This window comes from Lepus europaeus, chromosome 21 (genome assembly GCF_033115175.1).
Source record: "Lepus europaeus isolate LE1 chromosome 21, mLepTim1.pri, whole genome shotgun sequence".
NCBI classification, from domain to species: Eukaryota; Metazoa; Chordata; class Mammalia; order Lagomorpha; family Leporidae; genus Lepus; species Lepus europaeus.
In genome coordinates, this window is record NC_084847.1 from 59,498,451 (window position 1) to 59,523,135 (window position 24,685).

Sequence of the window (24,685 nt, forward strand, 5' to 3'; positions counted from 1 at the left end):
TGTGTGCGCGCGCGTGCTCGCACCGAGGTGCCCGCTCTGGGCCGTGGCCACACTCTCTGCGCCCAATGTGTGCATGCACGTGGCCAGGTGTGGGGGCGCGCGCTCCCGGCCTGGACACGCCCCTGTGCCCGACGTGTGCCCACTGTGGGGGGGGCGCGCTCCGGCCTGGCCGCGCCCCCCGCCGCGCGCGCACTGCCCCCCGCCCCCCGCGCGCCCTCACGACTTGTGCTGCGCCGAGACCCCCTTCCAGTAGTCCAGGATGTCGTGCAGGTCCTCGTCCTTGGCGAACTGCACCTTCTTGCGCAGCGCGTGCCCGGCCGCCAGGAACTCCTCGTGGTCCCCGCGGCGGCGCCGGCCCAGTCTCAGTCGCTCCCAGATGCTGTGCGGCGCGGCGCAGGCGAACTCGGGGCTGGACAGGGCGTGGTACTGCGGCGACAGCTGCGCGTAGGCCAGGTCGCGGGGCCGCGCGCGCGTCAGCGGCTCCAGGATGGACGGCTTGCGCGCGCCCAGGCCCTCGTGCGGCGGCGCGGGCGCGGGCGGCTCGGCGGCGTGCGGGCCCGGGTACGAGTGCCGGTGCTCGGCGCACAGCCGGCCCTTGTCGGCCGCGGGCGGCACGGTGAGGACGGCCGCCGCCGCCGGGGAGCTCTTCTCGAGGTACGTGCCCTCGGAGGCCGCGTCGGCCCGGAAGGCGCGGGGGCTGCGCTGCGCGCCGAGGCAGAAGGCGTCCTTGTAGGCGGGCGCCAGGAAGGCGTGCTTGGCGGCCAGCGGCTCGGACAGCCGCAGCAGCTGCGGCTCGGCCGCGGCCCCGGGCTTGGCCTGGAAGGCCGTGGACTCGGACTTGAGCGCATCGATGCAGCTGTTGATGATCTGGTTGACCTTGTCCACCTCCTTGGTGATGGTGGAGATCTCGGCCGCCGAGCCCTGGCCGTCGGGGCCCGGCCGGCCCAGCTCGCAGTCCCTGCGCTCGGGCGCCTCCGCCGTGCGCACCTCCATGTAGCTGCCCTTGCTGGCCTTGGGCGGCTCGCCGCTGTCCGCCAGCTTGTAGGGCTCCACGTCGCCGGCGGCGGCCGGCAGGTAGGGGATGCGCGTCACCGCCTCGGCGCCCAGCAGCGCGCCCTGCGGCAGCGGCGCCAGGCCGGGCGCCTCCCTCTCGGGGCCATACTTGAGCTCGATGATGCTCTTCTTCAGGCTGCCCGCCGCCGCGGCCGCCGCCGCCGCCTTGTGCTGCTCCTCGGGCCGCCGGCGCCGGCGCAGGCAGCAGTACACGGCGCCCAGCACCAGCACCATCCCGAAGAGGCAGCCCAGGATGGTCATGATGTAGTGGGTGGCCGTGGAGGGGCTGGGCACGGGCCCCGGTGCGCCCGGCGGCTTGGGCAGGCAGATGGTGAGGCAGGTGTGGTTGTGGTGCAGGCCGGAGCTGGTGGACACCACGCAGTAGGTGTAGTTGGTGAGCGCGTACAGGTTGCTCAGGCGAATCTCCTCGTGCGCCTTGGTCAGCCGGGACACGGTGGACGCCTTGCTGTTGTTGAAGAGCTCCAGCGTGTACATGCGGTGGAAGGGGCTGGGCAGCTGCACCAGGATCGTGGCCGAGTTGGCCGTGAGCTGCTTCACCCTGAGCAGCGGCCGGGCCTCCGCCTGCGTGGGCAGCGTGGGCAGGGCCACCAGCGGCGTGGTGCCGTCGCCGGAGAAGCACTCGCCGTCGGGGCAGGGCGCCTCGCTGGGCTCCGGGGGCGGCGGCGGCGGCGGCGATGAGCGGCCAGCGGCGGCGGCGGCCGGGCGGGGGCCCGCGGGCTGGGCCGCGTGGGCGCCCTCCGTGCACACGGACTGCAGCTTGCGCAGGATGCTGCGGTGGCCCTGGTGGCCCTGGCCCAGGAGGAAGTAGCCGGAGTAGACGGGCGGCGACTCGCACTGCATGCGGTCGTAGGCCTGCGTGGCGTTGCTGAAGGCGGCCAGCCAGCGCAGGAAGGCCAGCAGCTCGCAGGAGCAGAAGAAGGGGTTGCTGTAGAGCTCGCACACCGAGAGGCGCGCCAGGCCGGCGAAGGTGGCCCCGCTGAGCTGCTGGATGCGGTTCATGGACAGGTCCACGTTGACCACGTTGGGGCACTCCCAGAAGGCGCTGGCCGTGACCACCTCGATGAGGTTGGCCTGCAGGTACAGGTACTCCAGCTTGCCCAGCCCGCGCAGCGTGCCCTCGGTGAGGTTGCGCAGCCGGTTGTAGCCCAGCTGCAGCACCTGCAGGTTGAACTGGCCGGCGAAGGCGCCGTCCTCGATGTAGCCGATCTCGTTCTTGGTGAGGTTGAGGTACGTGAGGTTGCCGAAGCGGCTGAGCGCGGCGTAGTGCACGCTGCGGATGCGGTTCTCGTTCAGCCGCAGGTCCACGATGGTGCTGTTGATGTGCTGCGGGATGGCCTCGTACGGAGGCTGGTTCTGGCTGCAGATGGCCAGCCACACGAAGCCCTTGTCACCCTCGATCAGCCAGCAGTCGGCGCCGGCCAGCCCGCCCCCGTGCAGCAGGGCGGCCGCCGCCACGCACGCCCACAGCGCCGCCCACCCGCGCCCGGCCATCGGGGGCACCGGGGGAGGGGGCCGGGAGCAGAGGAGCCCGCGCGCTCAGGGGCGCCGCATGGCCACGCCCCCCGAGAGCAGGGAGGGGCGCCCCTGGTGGTCCGACGTCCTGCAGCGCCCGCGGCGTCTTTCCCCACGCGCCCGGGGGCGCCCGCAGCTCCAAGGTCCCGGCTGCAAGACAAAAGGGAAGAGGAGGGTCATGGGCGGCCGGCCACTTGCGCAGGCCCGGGGGTGGGGGGCTGGGGAAGGACTGTGTGATGGGGGCTCGGGGGCTGAGCTCAGACCTCGGTCTCATGTGCGGAGCGGACGGGCCACCGCCTGCACGGCCGACCTCACAGAACCAAGACCCGCAAAGGCCGCGCCACGCGTGGCACAGGTCTGGTGGAGTGGGGAAGCAGGCAGAGACGAGGCCCACGGTCCCTCGGCCAGCGCGTGAAGGGGGTGCCCCGGCCGGGATGCACTGAGGCCTCGCGGGGCGCCTCCGGCTTGGGTTCGCCTTGTGCGCCCAGGAGGGCCTGGCTGCGGGGCGGCAGAGCCACCTGCAGGGGGCGCCCGGGCGCTGGGCGGGGTCCTCCGAGGCGCCGGAGGTCGGCCGACGGGGCTGCAGGGTCTGAGCTCCTGCGCGACCCCTGGCGCACCGTGGCCCCTGCCGGCCTGTTTCCCCAGCAAGCCGGCCTGGGAGAAGCAGCTCTGCCCGGGACGCTGGGGCCCGGAAGAGGCCGCCTCTGAGGTCCCTGGGGACCCCCTCTCCCAACCCTGTGACTGGGGCAGGGTCCCCACAGACAGGGCCGGACAGCCTAGGCAGAGGGCAGGAGACTCAGAGGGGAGGCCGGAGGAGGGGGCTCGGGCCAGCAAGGCCAGGACAGCCCACGAGGGGGGCTGGGGTTCCTCTGCCTGTGCCAGGGGTGGGGGCGGCAGTGAGCCCCAGGGGAGGCAGTGGCTGACCCGAGTCGGCTCCGTCCCCTGGGCCCCCGGGAGGGGGTGCCCTGGGCTACAGGCGCCTCGCGGTGCGATGCTAATCACCTTTAATCTCTCGCTCAAAATAACCCAAAGTCAAGCGAAGGAGGATTAGAAGCCCCAGAGACTGGCAGGTGCCTGCCCGCGGACACGCGGGCACCTGCACACGGGCCTCTGCACGCCTGCCACGCCCTGCGCCTGCGTGCGCCACAGGTCCTGTGCGGGAGGACTCGGACGAGCGCCGGGCACGCGGGCACAGCATGGTGGCCGCGTGGGCAGGGTGTGCACAGCGCCAGTGTGCCTGGACAGACCTCGGCACAGAAACAGGCTCACGTGCCCACACGCGTGCACCTTGCTCACACGCGTACACCTGCTCCCCGGGGCGGAGGGCCCCCGTCCGTCACCGCGGGGACACCGGCTGTGCAGGGTGCAACAGGGAAGCAGTGCCGTGGTTCCAGGCAACCACCCGGCTTGCGTAACCGTGGCGGCCGGGCTGGGACCGTGCGTCTCTCTGATGGCACCGCTTCTCCGTCCCTTGGCCGGACCAGAGGCCAGGGCGGGCTGGGGCCGGGGCCAGCGCCGGACAGAGCGTTTTGCTGACGGGGTGGACGCTCTGTGTCGGAGCGCGGGCCGAGGGCCAGGTGTGCGGGGGATGGGTGCCGACACCAGTGATAACTGCCGGTGCCTACGTTTTGCCGATGGATCGTGCTCACCGCTCACGCTTGCCCTCTGCAGCCCGGCTCTCCCCAGGGCCGCCGCCCGGCTCTGCCGCAGGGCCCGGCCATGGCGGGCGGCCCAAGGCGGGGCGCAGGCCATCTGAGGCCGGGGCACAGGTGCTAGCTCCAGCGGTGCGACCTTGGGCGACGCACCGAACGTGTGTGAGCCCCAGCCTCGTCCCCTCTGTCAAACGGGCGTCACGGGGGACGGAGGCCCGGGGGCTCTGTGGGTGGCCATCTCCCCCCACGATGCCCCCAGAGCAGAAGCCGCTACCCAGGGAGGCGCCGAGAGAGCTCCGCCCTGGGCTCCCTCCATCCACTCCCCGCCTCCGTCCACGGCGGCGCTGGCTCCGGCTCAGCCAGGACTGGGCACCCAGCAGCCTGAGTCAGCAGGGCCGGCTCTCACAGGCCCCCGGCCTCAGTGGGCCCTGCCCCGCCCCCAGGGCGCTGGGTGGGGGTGAGGAGGAGGGGACCCCTGCCTGCACCACGCCCGTGCCCCACGACCTTGCCCTGTGACCTTGGCCGTTGCACATGAACCCTGCAGGGGCCTGGCCCTGCTCACCACAAGTGGCACAGCTGGAGTCGGGGCAAGCAAAGGGGACCTCCTGTCTGCTCCCTGACCGGCACATAGGAAGCACCTGCTGCATACAGAGCCCCGCCCCCGCGTCCCGCCAGCAAGGGCTCCGGGGTGAGGTCCGGGGGCCCCGCCAGGCTGCGTGTGAAAATGCAGATTCCTGGGCCGGCATGGACGCTGCAGGACAGCCTTGCCCCCCGTGACGGCACCCGCTGCAGCCGCCTGCCCACGCACACCCTGCAGGTCCAGTACCTGGGGAGACGCACGGAGTCCCCAGCTCCCGGCCTTGACCCGCCCTGCGGGCACCAGGGAGTGACCGAGCAGAGGGGGCTTCCTGCTCTCTCTCTCCCCCTCTCAGATCCGATTCTGTAACGCCTGCCCACCCCAGAAGTCCCAGAGGGCCCTGCAGCCCTGGCTGTGTAGGGGGAGGGCTGGGGGCGCCCACGGGGTCCGGGCCCCCTGCCTGCTCCCTGACCAGGGGCCGCTGGGCTGGGGCTGGAGCTGGGTCCCCGAGCCTGACCTCCAGAGCACTGCTGTAGGCGGCTCTCCCACTCCTCCCCCGGGGCCGCAGCTCCGGGCTGCGCTGGAGTTAATTAGGGACTCGGCGTTTAATGCTGCCATGTGTCCTTTTAAATTAAAAAACATGATGTATGGCGGCTGGAGGGAGGAAGCACTGCGCGGTGCCCGCCGTCCCCCGAGGCAGGGACCGGGCGTGGGCCTCTCCAGGGACACCCCTGCCCCTGCCAGCCCCACAGCGGGAAGTCCTGCCGAGTCTGATCCGAGTCTCTCCGGCTGTGTTGAGGATGGGCGGGCCTGTCTGAAGGCAGAAACTTGCCGGTTCCCTCCCTGGCGGTGCCCTGGGCCCCCACACGCCCCTTCCCATGGTCCTGAGCTGGGAGACACTGACCATGGCCTTCTGGGTGCTGGACGGCCCTGCGGGGTGGGGGCAGGGCACAGCTCCCTCCCTGCCCCTCTGTGCCCAGCATACCTGTGCCCAGCTTGGGAGCGCAACGCCACGGAACTTGTGGCCCAGGCCAAGGGGCAGCAGTGGGAGTGCCACGGCCACCCCGCCACGTGCCTGAGGCCCCCACTCGGTGCCGGTCGGGTGCCGGCCGACAGGTGAGCCTCCCACGCCCAGCACCGCGGCTGTGTCCCCCCTGCTGCCCCCAAAAGCTCTGTGGCAACACCAGGATTCGGCAAGGCCACACCTTCCCCGCTCCCTGCCCCCTACGGCCACCGGCCTGGGACCTGCGAAAATGCAAGGCGGGGGCTGCACCTGTCGCACGGCTTTCCTGACATCTCCACCAGCGCTGTCCCTCTGTGGCTTCTGCTGCCCTCGGCAGAGGCCTCGCAGGCACAGGAGGCCTGGGGACCACCGGAGACCCAGGCTGAGAAGGGAACCCCGCCCCCGCCCCACCCGGCACCCCCCCCCCCCGGGCCTGGCACACACACCCCACGCCCCGTGCCCTGCACGCCCCCACCAGCACTCCCCCCGCCCGGGTCTTGGTGAGGGCCCTGGGTTTCTCTCGCCCTTCGCTCCCCAGCCCCGCCGTGGGCAGCTCCGCGGTGGCTTCACTGCCGTCACCCCAGCACCACGGCCGCGCAGTTCTACTACGGGCGGAAGCCATCGATCTGTGTGCGTTTGTTTTATGTCCGGCCCGGCACCTGCCATATTAAATTCTCCGATTAAATTGCGTCTCGGTTCTCCCAGGCGGCTCGCTCTCCAACGGCACAGCCCACAGATAATCACAGTGCAGCTAATTCCGCCTCGCGGCTCATGGCCGTGGAGACCGCGCCAGTGCTGCCGGGTTCGGCTTTTTAATAAAAGTTTGCAGCGGAAGCAGTGTGCGCGCTGGCGTTGGGAGAGGCGGCCCTGGGCGGGAGCGGACGCGGGGTTTCATCCCCGCACGGCCGGCCCTGCTGCTGGGCACGCCCCCCAACGCTCCGCAGAACCGGCCGGCTGGTGGCTCCCGCTCCCGGGGCTGGCGACCTGGAACTCCCGGGCTCTTCCTGAGCCTCTGCCAGTCTGGGGGCTGGGGCCGGTCTCGCTGCCTCCAGGGAGCCCCAGGGGCTGCCATGTAAGGAAGAGCTGGGGTTGGGGGCACAGAGAGGCCCTGGGAGACCCCAGCTCCCCGCCACACCCCCTCCCTGGCCACCCCAGCTCAGAGGGATGGACACAGACCCTGACACCCCTCCCCCATGGGAGGCCCCGCCCACCCCCCAGAGGCAGGTCTATCTCAGCACCCTTGTACCTGGGCCAGCCTCGGGGCCTGGTGCTTGGTGGGGGGATTCAGAGGGGGCTCCAGGAGGTGCACCTGTCAGGGAGCCCAAGTCGGGGCGGCCTTCTGAGGGGACCCTGCAGCCCAGGCCGGCCCCGGGTCCTCGGAGCCCTGAGTCTGAACCCCCCAAGCCGAGAGCAGCTGCGTGGGGAGTGGGAGGGGGGCTGGGGTGCTGCAGCCCTGTCTGGGGCTCCCAGGGCAGGAGGTGGCCGGGCGGGTCCAGCAGCCACTAGCGGTCCTGTAGCCGGCAGGAGGCGGCTCAGGCTCCGGGCTCCCGCCCGGCCCAGCCCCAGCCGCTGTGGGCAGTTGGGGAGTGCGCCGGCAGACGGGAGAGCCCCCTCCCCCACCCATACACAAACAAAACTTACAAACAAACCCAGGGTGAGGCCGGCCGGGCAGTACGTCAGGAGGGGTGGGTGGGTGAGTGGCAGGGGGTCGTCAGCAGGGCACCCGGGAGGGTCCCCAGGCCTCGGCTCCCTGAGCAGCCCTCCCCGCGGCCGCCCACCTCACTGCTGGGTGACCGTGGGCCGGGGCTCGTGGGGGCGGGGACAGCTCGGAGCTGCGGCCTCCTCCTGGGTAGAATCACCGGGGGCGACCCAGGACCCAGCCCGGGGCAGAAGCCCAGAGTCCTGAGCAGGGGCGTCCGGGCCCTCACGGCTCTCACGGCTCTCAGCGCGGTCTTGAGCCACCCCCGCCCCGACACGGGACACCTGCTCCCTCACCTGCCCGCACCTGGGCAGAATGGGGGGGAGGGGCAGGTGCCCCCCAGGACTGCCCCAGGCTGGGAGCCTCGGGCCGGGCCCCCTGTGCGGCGGCCGCACCCCAGACCCAGAGAGCCCGGGCTGGTCTGGCACCGCTGAGCAAGGAGCCCCCGCTACGTCACGGCCACCTGCACGACTAGAGATAGACCTCCCGCTGGCTCGGACAGGGGCTGGGTCCTGGGGAGCAGCCATCACGTGGACGCACGGGGACCCACGGGGACAGGCTGCAGGGAGCTCGCGGCTGAGACCCCGCGGCCCCTCCTGGGTGACACACGGCCCAGGGGCGGCAGGGGCGCGGTGCCACCTCACCGCTGGCAGGAGGCAGCGGCACACAGGCCTGAGCAGGGCTCCCCCGGTGGCAGCTGACCCGGGCGGAGGCCGGGGCGGGGGCTTCCCGTGGGGCAGGGGCGCTCAGCCCGGCCTGCCTCACTCCCCACACCCCGGCCGCCCGGACCTGTCACAACCGCTGAAGTATTGAGCGGGGATTTCGGGAAGATCTGAGATGCCTGAGTATTTGATCACACGTTTTCAATGTCTCCAGAAGGAAGGAGCTGCTGGGTGCACAGGAGCTCCCGTGGGCGTGGGCGTGGGCGTGGGAGGGCGAGCTCCCTGTGGACACAGGTGTGGGGAGGGCAAGTTCCCCGTGGGCAGAGGTGTGGGAGGGGCGAGCTCCCCGAGGGCATGGGCGTTGGAGGGGCGAGCTCCCCGTGGGCGCGGGCGTGGGAGGGGCGAGCTCCCCGTGGACACGGGTGTGGGAGGGGCGAGCTCCCCGTGGGCACGGGCGTGGGAGGGGCGAGCTCCCTGTGGACGCGGGTGTGGGAGGGGCGAGCTCCCCGTGGGCGGAGGCGTGGGAGGGGCGAGCTCCCTGTGGACACGGGTGTGGGAGGGGCGAGCTCCCCGTGGGCGCGGGTGTGGGAGGGGCGAGCTCCCTGTGGACACGGGTGTGGGGAGGGGCGAGCTCCCCGTGGGCGGAGGCGTGGGAGGGGCGAGCTCCCCGTGGACACGGGTGTGGGGAGGGCAAGTTCCCTGTGGGCGGAGGCGTGGGAGGGGCGAGCTCCCCGTGGACGTGGGCATGGGAGGGGCGAGCTCCCCATGGGCGTGGGCATGGGGAGGGCAAGTTCCCCGTGGGCGCGGGCGTGGGAGGGGCGAGCTCCCCGTGGACGCGGGTGTGGGGAGGGCAAGTTCCCTGTGGGCGGAGGCGTGGGAGGGGCGAGCTCCCCGTGGACGTGGGCATGGGAGGGGCAAGCTCCCCGTGGGCGTGGGCATGGGGGGGGCAAGTTCCCCGTGGGCGCGGGCGTGGGAGGGGCGAGCTCCCCGTGGACGCGGGTGTGGGGAGGGCAAGTTCCCCATGGGCGGAGGCGTGGGAGGGGCGAGCTCCCCGTGGACGTGGGCATGGGAGGGGCGAGCTCCCCGTGGGCGTGGGCATGGGGAGGGCAAGTTCCCCGTGGGCGCGGGCGTGGGAGGGGCGAGCTCCCCGTGGGCGGAGGCGTGGGAGGGGCGAGCTCCCCGTGGACGAGGGTGTGGGAGGGGTGAGCTCCCTGTGGGCGGAGGTGTGGGAGTGGCGAGCTCCCCGTGGACATGGACGTGGGAGGGGCATGGGAGGGGCGAGCTCCCCGTGGGCAGAGGCGAGCTCCCCGTGGACACAGGCGTGGGAGGGGCAAGCTCCCCGTGGACGTGAGCGTGGGGAGGGCAAGTTCCCCATGGGTGACGCAGGCAGGAGGCAGGCGCCAACACTGACCATCTCCGCCCAGCCCAGGGCACGGACACCAACACCGAGGGGAGAGGGGCAGGAGGGCTTGGGCAGAGACCCAGGGCCCTGTTGGGGCGGCAGGGGCTCTGGTGGGACCTGGGCAGCCCCACAGGGGGCTCGGGCAGCAGGCACAGAGGGAGGGCGGCCCAGGGGGTGCCCGGGACCCTGTGCACCCCACAACTCGCAGACACCAAACCACCCGTGCCCCGCAGGTGAAGCGGCTCACGAGCGCCAACCGGGGCAGAGAGGGCCCAGGTGCTCCTGCTCCCTTCCTGGTGGCCAGGAGCAGACCTGGACGGTTCATTCACGTTCCCTCCCTCTTTCCTGCCTGTGACTCAGACGCAAGGGCTGGGGGTGCAGCAGCCACCCTGAGACAGTGAGGATGAACGTTAACACACAATGGCAGAGCCGGGAGCTACGAGGAGCCCGGATGGGTACCCGGGTGCCGGCGGCTCTCCCTCCCCCGGGCGGCACCGGCCGCAGGGCAGCCGGACACTGCCGCTGCTGCTCTGACCTCACTCCCGTGGGGCTGGGCGCCCACTCGCCCAGGGCAACACGGGGACACCGTGGAGGGGCAGGCCGGCACCCAGGGTCATCAGAACAGGGTGCCGACCCCAGCTGGGGCGACCTCTGCGGCCCCCACCAGGGAGGGCAGGAGAGAGCCCCTGTGAACACGGATCCCAGGACCCCCGAGGGGTTCCCCCGGTCCCCCTGAGAAGTCTCACCAGAGCCGGGCAGGTGCACACGTGTGGGCGGCTGTGAGGACCCAGGCCGGCGTCCTGCACCAAGCACCTGGGTTCGAGTCCCGGTTCCCAGCTTCCTGCCGCTGTGCACCCTGGGAGATGGCGGCAGGCAGTGGCTCGGGGGGCAGGGCCCTGCCACACACGTGGGGGCCCTGCGCTGGGTGCCTGGTTCCTGTCTCCTGGGCCTATGGGGGTGAACCAGAACCCACTGCCAACAGCGCCTCCCTCTGGCCAAGCGGGACCTTACACCCCAGCCCTCCCAGACCCGGAGCGCCCGGAGCCCCAAGAAGCCTCCGGCCTGGACATGCCAAGTCCAGGCGCTGACACAGAGCTCCCACGCGGTTTCTGTGGACAGGGACCCTGAGCAGCTGCCCCCAGACACCGCCAAGCACAGCGGGGGCTCGGACACACCTGCCGCTGGGGGAGGGGCCTCTGCCCCAGCCCCCCAGGCTCCCCCACCTCGCTCGGATCCCAAGAACCTCCTTCCAGACACGCAAGGCCAGTCGCCTGCACGTGGAGCCCACACAGCCCGGCCCACGCCCCGCACCTCGGTCCACAGCATCTATGCCACACCCGAAGGGCGGGGCTTCACGCCTGTCAGTCAACAGCAGCAGGCGCCTCATTGGCCCACAGGGCCAATCACTCACTCCCTCCTTGCATCAGCGCCCCGCCCCTGCACCTGCCCAAGAGGCTCATCCCCATCTCACAGCCAGAGAAACTGAGGCTTGGAGCAGGCGAGCTGCGCACGGAGCCCACCCCCCACGGGCCGCAGGGGCTCCCTGGGCGGTGACAGGTGCGTGTCCCCCTGCATCCCACAGGCCTGGGAGAGCAAGGCGTGCGGGGGCCCCGGGAGGGTCTTCTTCAGGACGGGAGGGGGTCTGGGAGCCGAGCTTTGCCATCGGGTGCGGGTGAGGCGGGGTCCGTGGCAGGTGCACCCCGGAGACCGCGGCGGGAGGAACCTGGCGCTGAAGCCGGCGTGTGCCGACGCGTGAGTGGCGCGTAATTACCCAAAATCATCGGTTAGAAGCGGATGCAAATAACCAAAAATATGTGGGGAAGTGGGGGACGCTCGCCAATTAGAGCTAATTACTTCTCTGCTAATTCAAATAACAGCGGCTGCATTTGAATATGCTAATGAGGCCGAGCCCGGCTGGCGAGGTGACGGACGCCCAGGGCCCAGGGCCCAAGGCCACGCGCGCGGCCCCTGCAGGCCCCGCCCACACTTGCCCTCTCCCTGGCCCTGCTCACGTCCCCACTCCGGCCACCGTCAGTCCCAAGGATGTCCAGAGCAGAGTGTGCTGAGCGCCTGCTGTATACCCCCCAGGCCCCCCAGACCACAAGGTGGGGCGGGGGCAGGGCCGGGGGCGGGCTCAGCCCTGGACGAGCCCCGCCTGCCCGTGACCAAACTCTGCAGTCACATCCCCCACGGAGTGTGAGTGCACACGGGAACTCACGCATGCATGCAGGTGGGCACGCCCGTGTAGACACAAGCACACGGGTGAACACGTGTGCTCACGCACACCTCACACACAGTGGCGCCTATACACGCACACACATTTGCGGGCACACACGGGCACACGGCCACAGGCGTGCGGCACAGCGGCACACACATGCACACGTGCGTGGCACCCAGGGCGCTGTGCTCGTGGGGGTGTCTGGGCCTGGCCTGGAGGAGGGGCTCCCTGGGAGGAGGCCGGCTCGGCCCCCTAAGGAAGGGGCTCCTGCCCTGCCCGCCTGCCCTGGGACAAGTGGGGAGCCTGAGGCCAGCCCCGAGCTCTGCCGCTGACTGCTGTGGCCTGGGAGAGCCCCCGGAACACTGTGCCCTGGGCCCCGCTCCCCAGGCCTGGGAGCCGCAGCAGGGGGCGCACCTGTCGGGAACCTGCGGCCCCAACCCCCCCATTCCCCCAGCCCCAGCTCTCGCACTTGGCCAGCTCCAGGCCGTGACATTTGCATTTCAAACAGCAGCAGAACAAACACCAGTCATTATGTCATTTGCATATTCTGAGCAGTGCCAGACTAGCTGGCTGGGCACCATGCCAGCCCCGCCCCCTCCAGCCCGGTGACCCCAAGACCCGGGAGCTTGCTGCTGGCCCCTGGCCTCGTCCCCAGCCCGCGGGCCTTCATCCTGGTCCCGCTGGGGCTGCCGCCTTCCCCCACCCTCTCAGCCCAGCTCCAGCGCCACCTCTTCCCCACCCTGGACAGGGCCAGCAGGCTGCGGTCCCCCCACTGACCACTGCGCCTGGTGCACGGAGCTGACACCCAGGCGGGGTCTCCAGCCCCCCCGCCGGGCACATGGCAGGTCCTCCGGGACAGCATGGCCTCACCTTCCAGGACTGGGGGTGGGGAGCCCGGGCCCCGCACTGCCCCCAGCTGTCCATGGGGTGGGGGTCAGGGTGCTGGGGCTGGCGGCAGGCAGTCCCGGGAGAAAGCGCCTGGGGCAAGGAGGAGCCAGGGTTGTAGGCGGGAGGCTGGGCGGGGAGGAGGCCTTTCCCTGGGGCCATGGGCAGTGCTGAGCCTGGTGTGGTGAGGCTGTGGCTGTGCGTGAGTGCCTCACTGGGTGTGTGTGTGTGTGTGTGTCCACGTGTCCCTGTAAGCGTGTCTGACTCGTGTGGCTGTGTGTGTGTGCATGTGTGTGTCCACGTGTCCCTGTGTGACTCGTGTGTGTGTGTGTCCACGTGTCCCTGTAAGTGTATCTGACTCGTGTGGCTGTGTGTGTGCGTGTCCACGTGACCCTGTGTGTCTGACTCGTGTGGCTGTGGCTGTGCGTGCACGTGTCCACGTGTCCCTGTGTGTCTGACTCATGTGGCTGTGTGTGTGTGTGTGTGTGCATGCACGTGTCTACGCGTCCCTGTGTGTCTGACTCGTGTGGCTGTGGGTGTGTGTGTGTGCGTGCGTGTCCACGTGTCCCTGTGTGTCTGACTTGTGTGGCTGTGGGTGTGGGTGTGTCCACGTGTCCCTGTAAGCGTGTCTGACTCGTGTGGCTGTGTGTGTGCGTGCACATGTCCACGTGTCCCTGTGTGTCTGACTCGTGTGGCTGTGGCTGTGTGTGTGTGTGCGTGCATGTCCACGTGTCCCTGTAAGCGTGTCTGACTCGTGTGGCTGTGTGTGTGTGCGTGTGTGTGTCCACGTGTCCCTGTGTGTCTGACTTGTGTGGCTGTGGGTGTGGGTGTGTCCACGTGTCCCTGTAAGCGTGTCTGACTCGTGTGGCTGTGGGTGTGGGTGTGTCCACGTGTCCCTGTGTGTCTGACTCGTGTGGCTGTGGGTGTGTGTGTGTGCATGCGTGTCCACGTGTCCCTGTGTGTCTGACTTGTGTGGCTGTGGGTGTGGGTGTGTCCACGTGTCCCTGTAAGCGTGTCTGACTCGTGTGGCTGTGGGTGTGGGTGTGCGTGCACGTGTCCACGTGTCCCTGTGTGTCTGACTTGTGTGGCTGTGGGTGTGTCCACGTGTCCTGGTAAGCGTGTCTGACTCGTGGCTGTGTGTGTCTGTGTCTGTGTAGCTGATGGACGCCTGCCCGTGTGTGTGGCTGTGACTGTGTGTGTCTCAGTCCGTCTGTCCGCCCACGGGTATTCCGCGTTCCGGGCCACACGGGGCGGGGGGGCACCAGCGGAGCAGGGGCACGGACGGCGACCGACCGGCACCAGCGGAGGCACGCGGCCACTGTGGCCCTGCACACTCAGCTACCCCCCCCCCGCCCTCACCACCATCACCTCCCCCACAAAACCCAGGCCCGAGTGGGCAGAGGCTTCCCCAAGGTCTGAGAGCAGGAGCAGGGAGCCTGCACCGTGGCCCCTGGCCAGGGAGTCGCAGCCACGTCACCTCCTCTGGGAAGCCCGCCAGGCCTGCTCTGCCTGGAGCTCTCGCCCAGGACCATCTCCGCAGACGTGTCACTCGGCTCCCTGACCCCCTCCTCGGCTCCCCAGGGCCAGCGCCTGTGGCTGAAGCCCCGAGCCATGGGAAGGGCAGAAGCCACGGCTGTGCTGGCCACTGCTGTGCCCTCGCCACGCCAGCCCAGGGGCCACACACTCAGGCGCTCCCTGCACGCACACCCTGGGGAGCGAGGCCGCGCAGTGGGGCTGGGGGCTGGGCCCCTCGGACGCAGGCAGAATGTCCTTAACAAGCAGGCCCAGCTGACCGGCCTCTCCCCCACCAACGGCTCCTTGTGCTGCCCGGGTGACCGCGTGGCTTTAAATCTACCCCCAGGGCGGCCCCTGGGGACCAGGCTCTAGGAGACCCCCCCCACCTCCACCAGCCCCAAGCCAATCGACACACAGCACGTGAAACCCCCCGCAACGGGCACCGCCCAGCAAGGCCCTAACCCCGGGCCCCCCCCCTCAGAGCCAGTGCCCGCACGGGCGCCCCCACCCCCTCCCCTCGGACCAGCGCCTCTCTGTCGCTTGTCAATCAAGTCAAATAAAGTCTCGTGCAGACTGGTTCCCGGCTTTTTATTTCCATCCTGAGATGAGGAAGGGAACCCGCGAGACGCCCCGCACCGCTCTCTCCTCGGTGGCCGGGACGGAGCGAATGACCGCTGAGTCCACCCAGGCAAAGCAGAGGCCCGGGGGAGGGTCGGGCACAGCAGCCCCGGGTGCGGCGGGGGTGGGCAGAGGCAGGAGGGCCGGGAGGGTGGTGCCCCGGGTTCGTGAGCTTCTAGAACCTCCCCGTGCCCCTCCGTCGGCTCCACAGCCGAAAAGAGGGCCGGGGTCGTGGCACCGCAGGGGAAGCCCCCGCCTGCGACTGGGAGCCCCGGCTGCTCCACTTCCCGGCCAGCTCCCTGCTGGTGGCCTGGGAAGGCAGTGGAAGATGCCCAAGTGCTGGGGAGACCCGGAGGGAGCTCCCAGCTCCTGGCTGCTCTGAGCGTTCGGGGAGCGAGCCAGCAGATGCAGCATCTCGCTGCGTGTCTCCCTCTCTCCATCACTCCTTCCCGAGGAGGGGCACGAGAGCTGGGCAGGGGCTGGGTGGAGAGGTGCGGGTGGGGGCGCCCCGTGGTCCCCCTGCTGCTCCCTCAGGGCCCCACCTGCGCTCACAGCCCCTGGTTTCTGGAACAATCTCCAGCCAGCTCGGTCAACACCCTGCAGCGCACGTACCAAGGCCCCGGGGGGCCCCGCGTGGGGAGCAGTGGGCGTGGCCGAGCCGCTCCCGTGTCCCAGCGGCTCTGCCGTCCCAAACACACACACGCGCAGGGGGACGGACGGCCATGGCCCCCAGCAGCCAGGAATCCCCCCCAGGGCCTCGCCCAGCCTCCCTGCTGCCTCCTCCTCCAGCCCTTTGTGATGTCATCGCCGTTGCCATGGGAACCCCGCCAGCCCAGCAGATGGGGAGGCCTGGGCCCGCCCGGGTCTGTGGCAAAGGTGTTTGAGGATCAGCGGGAGGAAGCGGCGGCCGGGGGCGGGGCCGTGTCGGGGGGGGGGGGGGGGGGCTGGTTTCAGCATGGTTTCCCTGCCAGGAAGCTAGATCAAGCAGTACCGCCGAGGGCTTCCGGCCGTGGGAGCGGGGACAGGGCCAGGCCAGCCAGGGCAGCACCGCGCTCCGAGGTATCATCTGCCGGCCTGCAGGATGACAGGACGTGCCCCCACCTCTGCCTGCGGCTCTGGCCCCCGCCCCGGGAGCCCCACCCCCACCAGCACCCGCGAGGGGGACTAGCAGGCAGGGACACGGGGCACACAGCATGGCACAGACAGGACACGCGGCCAGGCACCCGGTGTGAGGTCACAGGAGCCGGGGCACACGGGGTGCGTCAGCACACACAGCTGGGCGTGACACACGCTGTGCACAGCCGCCCAGGTCCGCCTGCCGAGGCCGCGGACACAGCTGCTGGCCTGGCTTCCTGCTGGCCGGCCCCACCCGCTGCACCCTGGACAATGCAAGCAGCCACAGGCGTGTCCAGGCCTGGCCGCCACCCCCAGGAGCCCACTTGGGCTGTTAGAGGTACCTGCCCAGAGCTGTCATTTCCCGGGGCCTACACCCCCCGGGAGGGTCAGGGACACCCCCCACCACAGCCATCCTAGCAGGGAGACGTTGCCCTGCACCCATCCTACAGACGGCAAAACCGAGGCTGAGAGAGGCCAGGGAGGCCTGCCCGCCCTCAGCCAGCTTCTGCTCCTTCCTGGGAGAGCGAAAGCGCTGGAAGCTCAGAGAACCAGCATCACTCGCAGTCCCAGGACCCCCAGAAAGTTCCAGAGCTGGTAGGGGAGAAAGGTCCGCAGACCAGGAAGCTTCCCGGCCTGGCCTCGCCACGCTGCCCTCCGCCCAGCCAGGGGCCGCCCGGCTCACGGAAGCCGACGCTCCCAGTCTCTGCCTCTCACCTGGTGTGCGGCAAGGAGCAGGGTGACACGGCCCCCGCGCTGAGCCCCGCTGGCCTGGCCATGGCTCCTCCTCTCCCGGCAGGTGCACCCCAGCCCCCAGCCCCACTGTTTGCCAGGACCTCCGCCTCTTCCCGGGATGGCCGGGGAGAGCCATCCCACCCTGCTGCTACCAGCTGTGCTACGTGCACCCTCCCAGGAGCCCCGCCTGGACCAGCCAAGCTGCCCCGAGCAGTCCGGGCCCCAGGGATGGCCCCTGGGGCTAGGGTCTTGGGCGGTCCTCCCGCCTCGACCCCCAGTGCTCCTTGGCTGCCCCCATGGGCAGTTTAAACCCGGGCTCCACTTCCAGGAATGAAGCGCCCTGTGGCACGTGGACCTGGTGGCCTGGGGAGGCAGACAACTGGGCGTGACCTGGCCATGGTCACAGAGCCAGGAAGTGGCCACTCCAGGACCGCCTGGCATGGCACTGGGCACTGGGCACTCTGGTCCCCTGCACTTCCCCACCCCCACCCCACAGTCACCCCGGAATCCAGGGCACAGGGCACCATGTGTGAGCCTAGCCTGGAGCAGGCGCCCGCTGGTCGGGAACGGCAATTTCACGCCGTGGCGTCTGCCTCTTCCTCGTGCCGAGGCCTAACGAGCCGTGAATGGCCACTTTGCCAACATGAACCCCAGGCTCCCTGGCCCAGCTGTTGACACAGCCTGGCCACGCCCTGGGGAGTGGCCTCTGGGGAGGCTGCCGGCCACCGGCGCTCTCCCTGCTCCCTCATCTCTCGCCACCCACTGGGGGCCCACGGAAAGCCTGGCGGGGAGGGGCCGGGCCCAGCCAGCAGCAGTGTCCCCATGCAGCCCTCGGAGGCACCAACACGCTCTCTGCCCCATTTACAGGTGAGGAGACGGAGGGAGGGGCCGGAGCAGGGGTCTCTCCCCCCAGGGAGCCAGGGCCTTCTCCTGAACCCCCCAAGTCTGCAGGGGCAGGCACACAGCAGGTGCTCAGTGAGTGGCTGCTGCTGGGGGCCAACCCCTGACCCTTGACCCCACTGCACTGGCCCAGGAGGCCCGGACGTCTGTCCGTCCATCCACCCGGCCATCCATCCACCTGGCCGTCCATCCACCCGGCCGTCCATCCACACGTCCGTCCATCCACCCAGCCGTCCATCTCCCGACCTAGCGCCCCCCACCCCCCAGGGTGCCAGGTGTCCGGCGGCTCTGCCACTGCACTGGCTCTGACCCCTGCCAGCCGTGGACAAGCCCCTGGACCGACTCGAGGTCTCGTGGAAACAACCCACGCCTAAGAGCCCAAGGGACCGCCCCCGGCGCTGCCTCAGGCCACAGGAGTCTGATGGAGGCTCTCACACCCGCAGAGCACTCGTGCCCTGTGGGCGCACGGCTGCAGCGGCTTCGCCCGGGGCCGCCGGGGACGCTGCCTGGCGCAGGCGCTGTGGACCAACTGGGGTCAGGGGACTCACATGGTCTCCAGAAACAGAGCAGCAGGGCCTCTGCCCTGGCTCCTCAGGGGCTGTGCGCCCCAGGCCCCGGCCCCAGCCGCAGTGGGTGATCCCAGGGCAACAGGGTCAGCCTGCGACCCCCAAAACTTCCCCATGCCCCCCAACACAGGAGCCTGGCTCCTCGCACCCTCGGCTGTGCGCCCCGGGCCCCAGCCCCAGCCACAGTGGGGGATCCCAGGGCAATAGGGTCAGCCTGCGACCCCCAAAACTACCCCATGCCCCCCAAAACAGGAGCCTGGCTCCTCACACCCTCGGCTGTGCGCCCCGGGCCCCCGGCCCCAGCCACAGTGGGGGATCCCAGGGCAACAGGGTCAGCCTGCAACCCCCAAAACTTCCCCATGCCCCCCAACACAGGAGCCTGGCTCCTCGCACCCTCGGCTGTGCGCCCCAGGCAGGCAGCTGTGCTCCTGCCCACGTCTCACCCCTCCCCCATCTCCTCACCCATCCACTGCGCCCCCAGCTCCCAGGCCCTCGCATCCCGGCACCAGGAGACCAGAGGCCTGGACAGCCCCGACTGCACTGACACCCTCACATGCACACACACACGCATGTGTGCACACTAAACACACTCACATGTGCACACACGCGTGTGCAAACAGAAACCATGCTCAGGTGCACATACATATGTATATGTGTGCACACCACACTCAGGTATACACACACGCACATGTGTGCGCACTCATACCACACTCGGGTGCACACACATGTACATGCACACACACACACCACACTCAGGTCACACATGTGTACATGTACACACACCACACTCGGGTGCACACACATGTACACGCGCACACACACCACACTCGGGTGCACACACATGTACACGCACGCACACACCACACTCGGGTGCACACACGTGTACATGTACACACACCACACTCGGGTGCACACACATGTACACGCACGCACACACCACACTCGGGTGCACACACATGTACACGCACACACACACCACACTCGGTGCGTGTGGAGAAGCCCACCCATGCAATGTTCTTCCCACTCACCCGCCCGACGCCCACGTTAAACAGCTCTCTGCTCGCTTAGGAAACAACAAACCCTCGATGGACCCGGCCACGTGGAAGGAGCGCCAGGGTGTTGGCTGAGTGACAGCCCAAGCCCATCCCACCCGAGTACGATTCCCCGGCATGGCCCACGTGAACCGACCAACACACAGAAATGGACAAGAGGCGCTCAGGGCCAGGGGCTGCGGGTGTGACCCCGAGCACCCGCGTGTGTGGACCGTGGCACCGCCCACATCCTGCTGTGCCCTGGACTACCGCTGTCCACCCAACGCTGCCACTGCCGGAGGGCTGCAAACACGCAGCTGGGACCTCGCGCTTCTCACACCCGCGTGGGACACGACAATCCACAATCAGAGGCCGGCACTGCGCCATCGTCGGCGGAGCCACGTGGGCACCGCTCCAGTCCCGGCTGCTCCTCTGCCGATCCAGCTCTGCTGTGGCCTGGGAAAGCAGTGGAGGATGGCCCAAGTCCTTGGACCCCTGCACCCGCGTGGGAGACCCAGAAGAAGCTCCTGGCTCCTGGCTTCGGATCAGCACAGCCATGGCGGCCATCTGGGGAGTGAACCAGCAAATGGAAGATTCTCTCTCTCTCTCTCTCTCTCTCCCTCCCTCCCTCACTCTATCTGTAACTCTGCCTCTCAATAATAAATAAGCTCTTAAATAATTAATTGCCACTGAAAAATGGGTGACACTTTCCAACAAAAACCACAAAATGGACCGGATTAACGCATACACGGGAACCACTGAAACTCGCCCCGCTCACGCCACAGGCGAGAACTAATCCCGGTGGCTGACGATCTACACGCCAACGCCGAACAGCGGCGCTTCCAGCACGTGGCTGGGTCAAGGCAGCTCGGCGAGTCCCGGGCGGCAGGAGCCTCAAGGATGCGCGGTGCCCTGAAGGACCGACGCCGCCGAGCTCGGCAGCGACTCAGACAACCAGTGCCCGAGTGGGACCCGGGCACGCACTCTGGAGAACGGCCGGGCGTGGCCAGGTGGGAGGCGCCACCGCATCCCACGGCCGAGCGCCGGGCTTTGGGGCCCAGCTCCGCTCCCAGCTCCAGCTTCTGGCTAAGGCACAGCCCGGGAGGCAGCAGCTCAGGTGCTTGGGTCCCCGGACGGAGCTCCTGGTTCCCAGCTTGGGCCTGGCTCAGCCCTGGCCACTGCAAGCACTGGGGAGAGAACCAGAGGGTGGGAGCTCCCTCCCCTCCCTCCTCTCCCCTCCCCTCCCCTTTCCCTCCCCTTCCCTCCCTTCCCCTCTCCCCTTCTCTCCTCTCCACTCCTCTCCCCTCTCCCCTCCCTTCCCCTCCCCTTCTCTCCTCTCCACTCCTCTCCCCTCTCCCCCCCTTCCCCTCCCCTCCTCTCTCCTCTCCCTTCCCCTCCCCTCTCCCCTCCCTCCCCCTCCCCCTCTCTCCTCTCCTCTCTCCTCTCCTCCCCTCCCCTCCTCTCCCCTCTCCTCCTCTCCCCTCCTCTCTGCTCTCCTCCCCTCCCCTCTCCTCCTCCCCTCTCCTCCCCTCCCCTCCTCTCCCCTCCCCTCCCTCTCTTCCTCTCTCTCTCCCCTCCCCTCCCCCCCATCTCCTCCCCTCCTCTCTCCTCCTCCCCTCCTCTCCCTTCCCCTCCTCTCCCCTCTCCTCCCCTCCCTTCTCTCCTCCCTCCTCTCCCCTCTCCCCTCCCCTCCCCTCCCCTCTCCCTCCCTTTCCCTCCCCTTCTCTCCCCTCCTCTCCCCTCTCCCCTCCCCTCCTCTAACACAGGCACAGCCTACAGCCCCTACAGCCCTAATATGCTCCCCCCACCTCCGGGTACGTGTCCCATGGAATCAGTGCGCACGCCCCAGCAGTAAACGTGTGCGTGTCCGGGGCAGTGCAATCCACAACCGCGGAAGCACCATGCAGCGTCAGAAATACACACGGTGGGGGCGGGCGCTGTGGCGTGGCACCGCCATCCCATGTGGGCGCCGGTTCAAGTCCTGGCTGCTCCACTTCCGATCCAGCTCCCTGCTAATGGCCTGGGAAAACCAGCAGAGGATGGCCCACGTGCTTGGGCCCCTGTATCCGCATGGGAGACCTGCAGGAGGCTCCCAGCTCCTGGCTTCAGCCTGGCCCAGCCCTGGCCACTGTGGCCATTCAGGAAGTGAACCAGCAGAAGGAAGATCTCTCCCTCTCTCTCCCCTCTCCCTCCCTCTCCCTCCCTCTCCCTCCCTCTCCCCCTCTCTCTCTGCAACTCTGCCTTTCAAATAAGCAAAGTTTTTTAAAATGATAACAATAAATCTTCACTTTAAGAAACAGAAATACACGCCATGCACCTGCCGCGGCTGCACTGGCACCTGCACAGGCGTCTGACAGCAGCCATCAGCAGAGCACCTGGCCCGGCGCCGCCCACAGGATGCAGGAGCCGAGGGGCAGCCACCTGCTCCCCTGGGGGAGAGCGGGGACTCCAGACTCCCGTGCAGCTCCACCCCTGCTCACCGTGCGAAAGGCTTTGTTCACAGAGACGAGGATTCTGCCCGATCCTCTCCCCAAAATCTGTGAAACCGGCCAGGACTCACAGCGCTCACCTGTGCCGACGGTGAAGCGCCGTGGAGCTTTGGGTGAGATGGGGGCGTGGCCTCTCACCTGGCCCGGCTCCCACCCAGAGCCCCGCAGGGGCATGGCTTCCGGGCATCCCGGGGCGGCAGCCTGCTCAGGAGAGCAGAGGGGGACCACGCGGGAGAGCTGGCGACACGGGCAGAGCAGACGCGGGGGCGGCGGAGGGGACAGCCACGGCAGGGCTGGAAAGGCCCCCTCGACCCTCAACTCCTGACCCCTGGCCCCCCTCTGAGGGGCGGAGTCAGGGCCCCGAGCCCCCACACTCTGCCATCCAGAGCCTGCGTTTCCCACACCAGGTTACCGGCCGTGGAAAGACAGGAGATGGGAACCTGCTACCGGCAACCAGACTCAAGAACAGGTACCACACAGCCCACTGCAAGGACCCCGAAGGCCAGCTCCAGGACAGACGACCAGGGCCGCAGAACTAGAGGAAAACACGCAGCGACGGCGGACGGAGCCCAGTGAAGCATCGAAGCGTTTGAGAAATGACGCCAGCCGGAGTGATAAATGAGACGAAAAATCCACGCCACACTCGCGGCAGGAGAGCTGGGCGGTGGCTCCACAGGGGTCACGCAGTGAGAGGACACGGAGAGAAACCAGGGGGAGAAGCGAACCGAGCCTCGGACATGCGTGGGACACCAGCTGCACCAGCACACGTGTGCACCAGTACAATGTGTGCCCCAGTACACGTGTGTACCAGTACATGTGTGTACCAGTACGCGTGTGTACCAGTACGTGTGTGTACCAGTACCCGTGTGTACCAGTACACGTAGTGCACCAGCACACATGAATACAACACATGAACACCAGCACATGTGTGTGCCCACGCCCATACACCACACACATGAACACCAATACACAGGTGGACCAGCACACGTGTGCAGCAACGCACGTGCACCAGCACACGTGAGATGGGATTCCAGGAAGAGCGGAGAGAAGGCGGCAGGAAAGACGTTGAAGGCGCGATGGCTGAAGTTGCCCAAACCTGATGAAGACACCGATCTACAGACGCAAAAAACCCACAAACCCCGGCAGGACAACGCACACGCACACTCCACGTTCAGACACAAAAAGTGTGGCCCCAGCAGGGACCCCAGCCCGACTGACGGCCGCCTCTGCTTCAGGAACCAAGGAGGGCCGGCGCTGTGGCGCAGCGGGCTAAGCCTCCACCTACGGCGCTGGCATCCCATGTGGACGCTGGTTCAAGTCCCAGCTGCTCCACTTCCCATCCAGCTCTCTGCTGTGGCCTGGGAAAGCAGTGGAAGATGGCCCAGGTCCTTGGGCCCCTGCACCCACGGGGTGGAGACCCAGAGGAAGCTCCTGGCTCTGGATCGGCACAGTTCCAGCCGTTGTGGCCAATTTGAGGAGTGAACCAGCAGATGGAAGACCTTTCTCCTCCTCTCTCCTCCTCTCTCTAACTCTGCCTTTCAAATAAAAATAAATCTTAAAAAAAAAAAAAAGCCCTACAAGGAAAAATGTCAGCCGAGCCTTCTGCACATACAGAGCTCTTTCAAAAACGAAAGCAAACCGCAGACAGAGAGGCTGAGAGATGCGGGAGACCGGGAGCCTGGATGCTGAGAGCCAGTGGTGTCGGCTGGGGACAAACCCAGAGAGCGAGCCACCGCTGGCCGTCGGGATGAGCACAGGCGGTTCCACGGTGGACTCTTATCTTCCCGTCCCAGGACTCCTTTTGAAAACAAAAGATGTGGCGCTGGCACTGTGACACAGCAGGTACAGCCTCCGTCTGCAGTGCCGGCATCCCACATGGGCACCGAGTCCAGTCCCGGCTGCTCCACTTCCGATCCAGCTCCCTGCTCATGGCCTGGGAAGGCAGTGGCAGGCGGCCTGAGTCCTTGGGCCCCCTGCACCTGTGTGGGAGACCCAGCGGAAGCTCCTGGCTCCTGTCTTCAGCCTGGCCCAGCTCTGGCCATTGCAGCCATTTGTGGAGTGAACCAGCGGATGGAAGACCTCTCTCTCTCTCTCTCTCTCTGTAACTCTGCCTGTCAAATAAATGAATAAATCTTTAAAAGCCAAAATAAGACAACGTAAGGTGACATCTGACGGTAACTACAGCGCCCTACTGGGCGACTGACTCTGTTATTAAACCTGCGAAGTCAGGACGCAGACTGCACGACCCAGAGCAGCCAACAAAGCCAACTCAAGGGGACACAGTTTGGAAACAGTGGGAGCAGGTGCACAGCCTCGTGGTGGAGACGCTGCGCCACAGCAGAGCACCGGGCTCACGGCTCCTGACTCACTTCCTGCCAGTGCTGAACCCGAAGGCGGCGCCGAGGGCTGCAGCGACTGGTTCCAGGACAGCGGGCTCCTGTCACCCACATGGGAGACCCGGATGGAGCTCCCGGCTCTCGTGCAGCCATCGGGGGAGCAAACCGGCAGATGGGGGCTCCCTGGCTCTCTCACTCTCAAACACAGACTTCAGTACAAGAATTAGTGCCAAAGATGGAAGAGACACATACCGCGGGGGCGTCACGGCCACGCCTCGGAACACGTGACCGTCACAAACGCCCACGCCCACAACAACTCAGCCCCAAACACAGAAAGCCAACGCTGACAGAACCAGGAGACACGGACAGCTTGGCAACACTGGGGCTTCGTCGCCACGCTCCAGGTAACTGACAGGACGGCGGGAAAGTCGGCAGTCACCAGCTCAGGTCAGCCGGCACGGCACGGGTCAGCCGGCACGGCACAGGCCCACCGGCACGGCACGGGAGCCACGCGTGCCCTTGGGATTTCCAAACGCAGAGGGGAGTGGGAGGGCGCAGTCGGAACAACTCTCTGCTGGCAGAGCAGACCCCTGGGAGGAAGCGCCCAAACCCCCAGACAGAGGCAAACGACCAAACCGATTGATGGATGCGCTCGATAAGGAACTGAACGGCTGCCGGACTTAGATCCACCTTTTTCG

General features: G+C 68.2%; 1 protein-coding gene across 1 annotated transcript; it reads right to left on the reverse strand.

Annotated features, from left to right (window-relative positions):
• Positions 1-211: 211 nt before the first annotated feature.
• Positions 212-2,565, reverse strand: ELFN1 (extracellular leucine rich repeat and fibronectin type III domain containing 1). Its single transcript, XM_062179868.1, has one exon. The coding sequence runs from the start codon at positions 2,563-2,565 to the stop codon at positions 217-219; it is 2,349 nt and encodes a 782-aa protein (XP_062035852.1). The 3' UTR covers positions 212-216.
• Positions 2,566-24,685: the final 22,120 nt, after the last annotated feature.

Bases quoted from the DNA above. Each gene is read 5' to 3' on its own strand.
- ELFN1 (XM_062179868.1), bottom strand. From the start codon at position 2,565: ATGGCCGGGCGCGGGTGGGCGGCGCTGTGGGCGTGCGTGGCGGCGGCC.